A 13,135-nucleotide genomic window follows, 5' to 3' on the forward strand; every position below is an offset into this window, starting at 1 on the left:
AACGTGGACTAATATCAACAAGAAGAGATTGACTGGTTCTAACCTAGTGAACTGGTAAAATTCAGGGGTTGTACTGATAATTCTTTTTTGTTTGTTTTAGTTATATTTTTGTTATACTTAGTTAAGAATAATATCATGTTAGTTAAGAATAATGTATGTTTAGTTAGGATTAAATTTGCTTTAGTTACATATTACAATTAGATTTGTTTTATCAATCTGGTAACTGATAATACACCCTCAAACTCCCAGAGTTCTGCAACTACACGCATTGTTGCTGTCAATTTGGTGTACAAGGCAGGAAGATGGATAATGATCCTTCCACATTGCAGCCCCGGCATGGACGGCATTACAGTGTTTGTGACCGAGCTATATTTGGCCACAGACCGAGTGATATCAGGCAACATACGACTCCATCATGAGTACTGCTGCTGCTGGTGCTGCTCTTTCTCTCTGCAGTTTTGTTACTCCCTTTGCAAACTGGAGAACATCCTGCAACCGTATTTCCCTTTCGATTTAGTAATATGGCAACTGCTGGAAAACCCTTCACCATTAAATAAAGTTAGGGAGTACATGGAACTGCACTAGCTGCACCTTCTGTTGGTCTGACAGAGAGTTCAGCAGCCTGGTTGGATAAGGAGTTGTCAGGTGGGCAAAAATTGGGAGGCCAGACTTTGAGTTGTTGAGATGATTGTTGATTTGGTCTGCCTCTTGAGCACTCTCTAAGCGTCGACGCTTCATCAAGCTTTAATGTGCTTGTTTTTCTTTAATTTCATTTAGTTATTCATGGAATTAGTTAAAAGATAAAGATGTATTGTTTTTAGTTATAATATGTTATGTTTAGTTATAAAATGTAATGGTTTAGTTACTTCTTTTATTGGAATTTAATTAAGTCACTTTGTTTTAGTTATACTTGAGTTATATTTAGTTAATAATAACTTTCGTTTAGTTATGATTAAATTTGTTCTAGTTAAGATTAGATTTGTTTTTAAGTTAGAATTATTTTGTTTATGGAATTGAGGACTATCATGCCGTTTAGTTTATTTCCGGGTCTTATTCCTCTTTTACACACCAAAAAAAAAAAAACTCAATTGCTTAACTAAAATGGTTTCATTGTTTAACTAATTGGTTTTATTGCTTACTTAATTGGTTTCATTACTTAACTAATTGAATTTCAGGTGTAACAAACTTTATATTTGTAAATTATTTAATTTGTTCCATTGATTAACTAATTAGTTCCAATGCTTAACTAATTAGTTCCAATGCTTAACTAGTTGTTTCTATTGTTTTAACTAATTTGTTCCATTGCTTAACTAATTCGTTCCATTGCTTAACTAATTATTTGTAGTGCTTAACTAATTGAATTTTAAGCTTAACTGATTGGTTTCATGGTTTTAACTAATTCGTTCCATTGTTTAACTAATTGGATTTTGGCCTTAACTAATTAAATTTCAAACTTCACTAATACTTTCATTATATATGTAAACTTATTGGTTCCATTTCTTAACTAATTGGTTTCGTTGCTTAACTAATTCGTTACACTGCTTAACTAATTGGGTCCATTGCTAAACTAATTCGTTCCATTGCTTAACTAATTGGATTTCAGGCTTAACTAATACTTTATTTATACTGTAAACTTATTGGTTTCATTGCTTAACTAGTTAGTTACAAAGCTTAACTAATCGATTCCAATGCTTAACTAATTGGCCTCAATACTTAACCAATTGGCTCCATTGCTTAACTAATTGGTTGTATTTCTTAACTAATTAGTTTCAGTGCTTAACTAATTGGTTCCATTGTTTTACTAATTGGTTGCATTGATTAACTAATTAGTTCCAGTGCTTAACTAATTGGTTTCTTTGTTTAACTAAAACGATTTCATTTTTAACTACAACTTTTGAAATCATAACTGAAACTTTAAAACATACACGGAGTAACAAATATTCAGAAAAGGTTAACTAAAACTATTTTAAGAAAAAAAAGTAAGAAAAATCTTAAACAGAACGAAATAATTCTTAACTAAACCTAAGAAAATCATAACAAAAACCCAGAAATTCTTTTTTCGAATTTCTTTTTTTCCGAACTTTTTTTTCCCGAATTCCTTTTTTAGATTATTTTTTAAAAAAAATTAAAGTTTTCAAACTTTTTTTGGTACTAACTAAACTAGTGTAAAACATAACTAGACTAGTGTAAAACATAACTAAAAGTAATAAAATCTTAACTAATCGAATAACAAAATAGATAAGGTACAAAGACAAATAGTTAAACGTATGAGTTGAATAGTTATTATTTTTAAACAAACTTATTATTAACTAAAACTCTTAAAATATTAACTAATTGGTTTAATAGCTTAACTAATTGGTTTCAATTCTTAACTAATTGGTTTCATTGCTTAACTAATTGGTTTCAATTCTTAACTAATTGGTTTCATTGCTTAACTAATTGAATTTCAGGCTTAACAGTACTTTCTTTATATCTGTAAACTTAGTGTTTTCATAGCTTAACTAATAGGTTATATTGCTTAACTACTTGGTTTCAATGTTTAACTAATTGATTCCATTACTTAACTAATTAGTTTAATTGCATGTTTAAAAGTGTGCATCTTAACTAAAACCATGAAATTCGTTGTCTAAAACTCAAAATAGCTAAATAAAACTCAAAAAATTTTAACTAATTCCTAGAAAATCGTAACTAACACTAAAGAAATCTTAACTAAAACTCAAAAAACCTAAAAAGTGATTATTAATTAAAACAAAAATATATTCTCAACCAAAATAAATTTAACCTTAACTAAAACGACAATATTCATAACTAAAACAAAATAATTCTTAACTAAAACTTCTTAAACCACGACTAAAACTCCGACAAATGGAACACAAAAAATATTAACTAAACCTCCCAAAATGTTGACTAAAATCATATGAATTTTAACTAAACAATTATTCACTTAAAAAAAATCAACTAAACCATTTATTTCTTAACTAAATACAGGAAAACCATAACTAAAACATTACAATTCTTAACTAAAACGAAATTAAACACCAACAACAGCATATCGACCAACAAAGTAGCGCTTCCTTCCAGCTACGAAACCCTAGCGAGGCTTAGCAGCTTCGCTTCGTTCGCCTCGCAGCCACCGCATGACTGAAGCGCGACTTCTCCTTCCTCTGCTTGCGGCAGCGGCAACCACCACCATCAACCAATGGCAAATCCGCCTCCTCCTGCCATGAATTCAAAAATCAAAAAAATCTAAATCAAAAGAGGAGATTGGAAAAACTTAATCAATTCAATCGAAACAAAACAAAATCAAATCTAAATCAACAAATCAACATGTCAACATGTCAAAGATAAAGAATCACCTCATAACGAACACCTCATATTCCTCATGCAATTTCCTAACCAGGTTGTCCGACGAGGAGCAGCAGCAGCCACGGCGACTCATCGCGCAACCTCCTCGGTCTCTCCTCTCCTCTTCCCGAACATCGCACGATCTCCTTCCTCCCGTCACCGCTGCTCGCCGGCCACCACATTCTCATCTTTCCGGCAAAATTAATCTACAAAATCAACAAAACTAAACAATAAAAAGGAAAATCAAAACCCTAACTAAATTAAATGAAGAATGAAGGAGAAATGAAGGAGACAGATGGAAGCCGAGTGAACAATTCTCACCTCCGCCCTAACCGCCTCGCCGGTATCCTCCGCCGTCGACCTCGATTCTCCAGAAACTGGCCTCCTCCGTCAGCCGAAATTTGTAGTTTGCTCCTACGAATTGCTACACGATTCGAAGATTGGAACCCGATTATCACCGGCATTGGCCGAGAGGTTTGGACGAGAGAGAGAGGGTCAGAGAGGTTTGGAGGAGAGAGAGAGGGTCAGAGAAGTTTGGAGGAGAGAGAATTAGGGTTATGAAAATAAAAATGAAAAAGAAATGGAAAATATGTAAATATATTTTTTGGGGGGAAAAAACGCTGACTCAGCTCATACATGACAGCTTGGTGACAACAAGGCGGTCTTACAAGAAAGACCGCCTTATACAAAAGTTTGTATTAAAAATAATATTTTAGAATTTATAATTAATCCACGTCATGTGCCCTTTTAACACCGAAAGATAAAAAGATAATGGCGACATATTTTATTTTATTTTGTCTATTATGAGGAGTTCCCACCGCGTTTGGCGAGTGGACTAATCTCTCGCGGTAGTTTGCATGGGTACCTCGATGGGCAGCATCCCTCCCAGTTGATATTTTTTCCATTCTCAAGGCTCGAACCCGAGATCTTGATTAAGGAACAAGAGACCCTTAACCACTCATGTCAACCTCAATTGGTATAATGGCGACATTTAAATTACACGAGTACTACTAATTTATACGAGTACAAGTATATTTTGTTTGTGTATTTATCAAAGGGACAAGTGTCATTATGTAGTGCAATGTACACTGGGAATGACTTGTTCAAACTTCAAAGTAGATTTCAAACACTTGGCTCCAATGACGACAGGTGGCTCTTGATGGAAAGTAAATCGCAAATGTTTGAGACTCAGGCGGCTCAACTCTCAAGGTCGTCTTTTTTTAAAAGAAAAATACAAATAAAAGAGGTGTATAATAAATACTCCCTCCGTCCCTTAATACTCGCACCGGTCAAACCGGTGCGGAGTTTAAAATATTTGAATTGACTTATTAATTTAATGGGTGTTACTCACTCTGTATTTTTTTTAAGAGATACACTTGTCTTTTCCGGCCGTATTTATTTAAGAGATACACTTGCCATTTTTAGTAACTTATCAACCCCACCATCTAATTAAATAATACATCTAATATACCCTATCACCCACCATCCTATTAAACAAATATTTTCATAAACCCACCCCACCCTCCACCCACCAAAATGACATGGTCCCCACATATTTAATTATTAAAATATCTATCCAACCCCACTTGCTTTATTATTTTATTTCATTCAATTATTCTTCTTAATACCCGTGCCCGGCCAAGTGTATCTCTTAAAAAAATACGAAGGGAGTAGTTGATAGTGGGGTATTTTTTTAATATAGTTAGTGGAAAATGTGTAAGAGGTGGAGAGTGGTGAGTGGGGGTGTGAATTTTTAAATGATTTTTTGTAGGAAATAGGGGTGTAGGTGGGGTTCGTAAGTAAGTGTGAGAAATAATATAATATTGTCATAAATTTCCATTTATAGAAGCGGTGCAAGTATTAACGGCCCGAAAAGGAAAGCGATGCGAGTATTAAGGGACGGAGGGAGTACCGTCCTGTAAAATGAAGTTACCTTTAAATATGATTTTGTCTAATGGTAAAATTAGGAAGAGATTAAAGTAGTGAGTTAGTGACCAACATATTTTATGTGAGAGTAAGATTTGCTATGGATCATAAAAGCCTTGTAAGTTGTAAGTAGTATTGGTAGAAATTATAGTAAAAGTCCATCTAATAATTCTCATTCGTAATCTTTTGTACTTTCCTTATTTGGTAAACGGAAAAAATTTATAATCTCTTGTAATCCCCTACTCTTAATAATTCTCATATGTGGCAATGATTACCTGGTAAATGGGTCGTTTGGATCGGATTCGGGTCGCGTCATTTTGGGTTATTTTTCCCGGATCGGTTTCGGGTATGAGTAGGGTCAATTTCGGGTTTCGGGTCACTTCGGTTTTTTATAATCGGGCCGGTTCTGGTTCGGGGCAAAATTTCGGGTCAATATCGGATCGGGTCATATCAGATCAGTTCATACCGGATCGGATTTTTCGGTTTATATCGAGTTTTTCGGGTTGGAACAGATTTTTCGAGTTTTGATCAGGTTATTTCTCTTTAGTTTTGGTGGTCAAACATTATTATTATTATTATTTATAATGTTATTATTATTACAAAAAAATAAAATAAGGGTCTAGACTTAAGCGTATACGGTTCGAAGTTTAATGGTTTATGGTATGAGAGTTATAGTAAACAATACTCTGAACATGAGACTAACTAGTTCTACTATTAATTTACGATCGAGAAAACGAGACTTGAGACATGTACAAATATAATACTCCCTAATTACTCTAGTATAACTTTTGGACATAATATTTTGATATAAGTTAGTTAGAGAACATTTCCTATGACTTTAGCCATTTGCTTAGTTACTTATCAATTTTTATCTGATAAGTTATATTCCATGTCAAATGGAAGTCTTGAATTTTTGAAGATATGATTTTTAAATCTAATTTACCATTGTTAATGTTGGTTTTATTTCCATTATTTTCTTATCATTTAATTTGTTAAATGATCTTAATTATATGAGCCAAAAAGAAAGAATTACTAAACTAACATATCATTATGCTATGTTTTTTTACATTGACATTGTCATAATATTGAAACATTTTTCCTATAACACAAAAGAGTATAAATTAATAAAAGGAAAATAATAATTATAATAATTATAATAATAAATTAAATAGTTATAATATGAAAAGTTAAAAAGAATTTATATTTAAACTAATTGGTAAATTTTAGTTGTTTTTCGGTTCGGGTCGGTTTTAGATTTTCGGATCGGTTGGGGTTGATTTAAAATTTACAGTTATTTTCGGTTCGGGTTAATTCGGTTTCGGGTGAAGATCAGTTCGGGTATTTCGGTTTGGGTCGTTCGGGTATCAGGTCATTTCAGGTCAAATCTCTTCCGGGTCGGTTTCGGTTTCGGGTCGGGTCTATTCGGTTTTCGGGTAATTTTGGGTCGTTGCTTCGGATCAATTTCGGGTTATAGATCGGGTCAATCGGGCCGGTTTTTCGGGTCCAGGTCAGTTTTTCCAGGTCTAATGATGCCTTTAACTTCTTTAATTTGTTAATGTTAAAAGTCTAATTAATTCCACGAGTGAGAATAACTAAGAGTTGGGAGTTTCTAAGAAATGCAATTACACATGGTTACCAATAAACTCCCGCGGAAAATTAGTCTACTCGTCAAAGGTGGTGAAAACTTGTAACGCCCCGACCTCTAATTCAAGAAATTAAGCAGCGGAATTAACCTAATTCGGTCGGGACATTACTGCCGTAACTCCCTCTTGGGAATTACAAGGCAACCATCATTCATAATCTATTAGAACTCCCAAAATAATATAATAGTCCTCAAAATAAAAGTACATAACTTACTAAAAGTCTTTAATTAAACTATTACAATATTAAGCATAAACTAAGTGGACATTATTATAGTAAATTCCTCGCCACTAAGCGTTTCCATCGTTCCCCGCGGTACCTAAAACAGAAAACAAAACGGTGAGCCGAAGACTCAGTAACGACTATCCTAGCAGCGTAAATTCATTTCAATTTATTTATTTAATAACACAGGGAGAATAGAATATAGTAAAACATTTTATAAAGTCCTTTATTTAATTCATTTATAGTTTTAGGGTGCACATGCTAGCCGTGGCAAGTATGACATGGTGGAACGTCTTCCACGATGGACCGCTGTCCATAAAACATGGGGCCTTGGCCCGAAAAACATGAGAGCCTTGGCTCAATGGGCGGATGCCCCGTGGGTACATGCATGACCGAGAGTCGTAACCTGTGAACATATACTGCCAAACGGGCTAGGTATTCCACTTTCATTTATCATGTTTCGTTTAATTTTACATTTTAGTCTTTTTACTTTAGTTGAAATAACATATTTCCTTTGGATTCATAAGATCAAACATCCTTTCTTTCATGGTTTCTTATAAACAACATTTTATAAGAAATTCAATCAATCATAATATCATTTTATAATCAATCATAAAATAAGGAATAATTCCATCAAATCATAATATAATAAATTATTCAATCAAAACATAATTCATTTCCCGCAACTCAATAAAACATGTCAAAGCATTCAAATCATAAATTCAATCATAATGTCATGATTTCACAAACACATTTGGAAGGGAATTGCGGGTACTAGCAATAGACGTTACCTCAACCGTAGTTTTATACTTCCCGTCTGATGGATCGTTCTTCCTGAGCTCCAAGTCCGATTTCTTTCAGAATATTAAATTATTGAATAGTACTACAACGGTAAATAATCTAAAATCAATATTTTATAAATAATAAATTTTATAAGCAATGAATTTATAATTAACGAATTTTAATAAAAAGTATAATTTCGAATTTTAATGAGAATATTATTATTAAACGAAATATTAATCGAAATATATTTATAAATTTCATAAATCGATTTACATAAAAATATTATATAAATTCGATTTTGCTAAAGCAAGCTAGTAATTTATTTTAGAAAAATTGATAATTAAACCTGAAAATAATAAATCATTTTATTAGTAAATAATTATATAATAAGAATTATTAAACATAAAAATGATAACTTAGAAAATCTGAAAATATAATTTGCTTTTTAACTCACCAAAAGGCCCAAATGAGATATAGCCCTACCTATTATGTGTTTAAGGAGAATCAATTAAGTTTCAAATTGAAACTTAATTAATTTTGGTTTTCTGAGCAGGCAGGGAGGGCACGAAGCAGGGGAGCACGAAGGAAGGAGGAGAGGAGAGGAGGGAGGGCGGCTGAGCTGGGCGGCGCAGCCACGCGAACCCGCGCCAGAGGCGACGGTGGTGGTGGTTGCCTTGCGGCGGAAGAACTACGGGAGAGAGGGAGGGGAGCATGAACAGGGAAATAGCAAGGGGGAGTTTGAGGGGTGCTTTGGGGTGGTTCTGGGAGGAGGCAGCGGGGGCTCGCCGGAAAATTTGGGACGGCGGATCTTGGTTCACCGATCGGTGAGGGTGACGGGGTGTGGTGGTTGCGGTGTGGTGGCGCAGCAAGGGAAACGAGGAAAAAAGGGAGGCAGGGGAGATGGTGGGGCGTGGTGCGACGAAGGAGAAGGAGAGCAGGGGGGAAGTACGGTGGTGGTCGGGTGGTTGGGCTGGTGTTAATGGTGGTGGGGGATGTCACGGTGGTAGTCGGTGGTTAGGTTGGTGGTGCGAATCAGGGAAGGGAATGAAATTGAAATTGATTTCTTTGAGTTCTGATTTTCGATTGTTTGAAACGTGGAATTTGTAAAAGAAGAAGAAGAAGGCAAGTTCGATTTTGCAATTGAATTGAGACTGGATTCAGGGAAGAAGATGAGTCAATAAGTGGAATTGCTTGGAGCTTGCCAAGTATGCTGGTTCATATGATCAAAGAGGAAGAAAAGAGAAAGTGAATTTGCTTTTTTGGTGATGTTATGGTTATTTTAGTAATTTCACTTAGTTAGGTTAAAATTCAGAAAATTGGTTGCTATTTTAAGAAATTGATTAAAATAGAAATGTTTAACTAAAATAATTCTTTATAAAATATCGTTAACGAAAATAAATTTAGTTTTCGAATAAATAAGAACGTTTCGAAATTATTAAAAATCCGAAATAAATTATAAAATAACTAATATTTAAGAAGTAGCTTAAGTTCGTAAGTTTGAAATTAAATCATAGAATCTGAAAAATAATAAATCGTGTAACAATATTAAAAATTCAAGCGCAATAAAATTTCGTTAATTAAAATAAAGTTCGAAATTAGAATTTAAAACGATTTTAGCTAAATAAAAATAATTAAGCATAATTAATCGAGTTTTAAAAATTCGGGGTATTACAAAACTCCTCGTAGTAAAACCAACAAAAAAAAAGAAAAGACTAATGAGAGTTTCTCAAAGAACGGGAATGATTAATCTCCTCCTTTGATATGTTGGAAAAATTAATACTCCGTATATTAAACAATTGTAGGTTCATCTTTTAAAACACTAGCTTAGATCTCGTGCACACACGGATTTTGATATTTTTTTTCACAAAATATTTAACTAAATATCTCCCTAACTACTGCATAGTTATAACATTTTTAACATACTCGTTTAAATTTATTCATCTAATATGCATATTTAAAATGCTAATATGACAATTTGACCAAAATATTGAGTGATATATTTTCCATTATTAATTAATATAGCGATTTGACTAAAATATTACCAATTTAGAATAATTATTATTACGTCGTATCTATTATTGCCATAATTTATAAACTAAAATTTGTTTCCATACATAAATAAGGAGTAGTTTATAAAAAAAGGTAGAGAATAAAAATAAAATAAAACAAATACACTTTTTTTGGGAAAGTGGTTTTTGGCGGGAAAAAATCGCACCAGGAATTGACACGTGTCATTCCTGGTGTCTCTTTTAATATATAGAGTAATAGATACTCTTAAACAATTACGTTTCTTTAATATTTTTTTTTTTCTATATATGCAGTACTCCATATATTTTGTAGACAAAAATAAAAATAAAAGAAAAGAGGTTTAAAGCCGGTCCAATTGATTTTAGTGGTTTATTTTATTTTGGATCCAAGAACGGTCCGGCCGATTCAATAAGATATGATATGAGTTTGGATCAAATAACGACCCTATCAACCGTTATAGTAGCCAAAAAAATACTACGTTAGACCTTAATACTTCATCATACTAGGTAACATGCTACTCATGACTAATAATGTTAGGTAAGACATATCTATTGACAACTTAAAATATAGCTCCCATTTCTTCAAAAAGAGAGAACATAAGATTAATTAAATAATTCACATTAATAAATTTAAAGAAATATCAAAGAGACAAGAGAGCATCTAGTACATATTATTGTTAATATAATAAATTTTAGGTATCTTTTGTCATGTGCTATTGTTATTTTTTAATTTAATTACTGCATACTTTCTATTTCATACTTAAATTAATATGCATGCAGTATTTTTATTTATAAGGATATTGTTTGACAATATTCTGTAAATAGTACTGTCCATAGTTAGCCTAATGTAATTATGTAAAGTAGGGTTACTTAGAATTACTATATATTGTGAATAATTAATGAAAGCCTCCTCAAGAAGAATTATGTCATTCTACATGGTATCAAGCCCTGACCCTAGCCACTGTTTCTTCGATCCTCTTCTCTGTTTTTCTCTCTTCCTGCAATCATGTCTAACGGTTCAGACCCTCCTACCCCTCCTCCTTCTTCTGTGTCCACGATGGTCAATGCCTTTCATTCGGCTTTGAGTGTCACAAACATTCGTGGCCTTGTTTCTCTGGTCCTTGACATTAACAAGGTAAAATACTCTCCATGGGCTACACTCTTCCGCACCCATGCCAAAGTCTTCAATATTCTCGATCATATTGACCCTACCGTAGCCCGTCCTACGAATCTCGGTGACGAGATGTGGGAACGACTTGATGCCACCGTTCTCCAGTGGATTTATGGCACTATTTCAACCGATCTCCTGTACAAAATTCTGGATGAGAAGGCTACAACTAGGGTGGCTTGGGATAATCTTTGTAACCTTTTCCAGAATAACAAAGGTAGTCGGATTGTGCATCTCGAGAACCGTTTTGGTTCTATCAAGCTTCAGAATTGCGCGTTGCTGGATGATTATTGTTCTCAGTTGAAGGATGTATCGGACCAACACTACAACAAAACGGAAAAATTCCGACCATCCTAAACAGTTGGTAAAAAGCTGATTTTGGTCGGTAAAATATTTACCGACTACTTTTAGTCGTTAACGTGTAGTCGGAGTTAACCTGGTCGGTATTTAGCTAAATTCCGACTGAAAAGTAGTCTGAAAAATTACCGACTACTTTCCCGACTACTAGCTGTCGAAAAATTAACGACCACTATAGTGGTCAGTACTTTACCGACCAAAATGGTAGTCGGTAAAATACCGACCACTATAGTGGTAGGTATTCTTCCGACTACTATAGTGGTAGGTATTCTTCCGACTACTATAATGGTCGGAGATTTTTATTAAAAAATTAAAAAAAAACAAAAAAAACCATCAATTGGGAAATACCAGCCGTGGTTTTATTTTAATCTCTTCTGAAATTAAAAAAAATTAATCAAACATATAATTTCATTCACACTGAATTAAAACTCAAAAACAATCAAAATTTTATATCCAATAAGAAGTTAATACAAGTACATGATGAATGATGAATTAAAGAACAAAACAAAATTCCAACAACGTAGATCTTCAATTCTTCAATTTCTTGAATAAAATAAAATATAATCATCAATTCTACGTGCAGCAATCTCAAAGTGGAATCAATTTCGAGAGCTTTATTCTGAGCTGGAACCACGAAATTTGATATCCATTTCACCACCCCAACAACCCATCAAGAAACGCTCTTATATTCCCTCTTCTTCGCCTTCGGTTGCTGCAAGCATGCAACATGTTCGACAAAAGTCCTCAATGGATTCGCACATATTTAAACAAAAAAATAACAAAGTGAACCAAACAGATCTAAATGAAACAAACAAAGAAAACCAATCAAATCCAAAAAAAAAAAAATCAATCCGAAAAACTTTGATGTGTTCGTACTGGTTTACCTTGAGTTTCTGAATTCACCCGATCTTCGAAATGATGATGAGAAGGGCGAGTTTCATTTTCAGAACAACAGATTGAATAATATGAAGAGGAACGGTTAGGAGGAGCTTGAAGGAAGAGAGATGTGAGAGAAGAGAGAGGAACGGCTGAGAGGAGGAGAGAGAGGGAGGTTAAGGTTCTCATTTATATGGGCTAGGGTTAAGGGGGAGAAAGCCCAAAGTAGGTGAGTGAAATAAAAATACCGACTACTCTAGATATTTTCGAAAATCAAAAATACCCATATGGTCGGTAAATGTAAAAATATAGTCGGTAATTTACCGACTACTCTAAAAATGGTCGGTAATTTACCGACGACTACCCTTAAAATAGTCAGTAATTACCGACTACACTTAAAATGGTCGGTAAATAAGTTTTTTATGACTACTTTTATAGTAGTCGGTAATTTCAGTAGGTAAAAGCCCGAATTCCTGTAGTGCAACTCGCTTCTATTGGTCATCCGGTGTATGAGAAACGGTTGGTTCTAGAGTTGGCTGCAAAACTCAAGTCTAAGTACAAGACGATGGGCACGATAATCCAAAAAAGTAACCCCTTGCCCACCTTTGTCCAAGCTTGTTCCATGCTTGATCTAGAGCGCCGCCAGCAAGACGAGAATGAGACTGTTGGGTCTGCTTCTCCGACAGTTTTGGTGGCTGCGGCGGAGAACTCGGCCGCGTACACAGGCGCGTCTCATCACCATTCTCACGATGGTCGGAACTCGCATGATAATTCCCGCAACGGGAAAGGG

At 34.2% G+C, this 13,135-nt stretch overlaps 1 protein-coding gene across 1 annotated transcript; it reads left to right on the forward strand.

The window, feature by feature from the left end:
• The first annotated feature begins 10,950 nt into the window (after window positions 1-10,950).
• On the forward strand, window positions 10,951-11,469 carry LOC110798980 (uncharacterized). Its single transcript, XM_022004185.1, has one exon. The coding sequence runs from the start codon at window positions 10,951-10,953 to the stop codon at window positions 11,467-11,469; it is 519 nt and encodes a 172-aa protein (XP_021859877.1).
• The last annotated feature ends 1,666 nt before the right edge of the window (window positions 11,470-13,135 follow it).

This window comes from Spinacia oleracea, chromosome 5 (assembly GCF_020520425.1).
Source record: "Spinacia oleracea cultivar Varoflay chromosome 5, BTI_SOV_V1, whole genome shotgun sequence".
In the NCBI taxonomy this organism is placed as follows: Eukaryota; Viridiplantae; Streptophyta; class Magnoliopsida; order Caryophyllales; family Amaranthaceae; genus Spinacia; species Spinacia oleracea.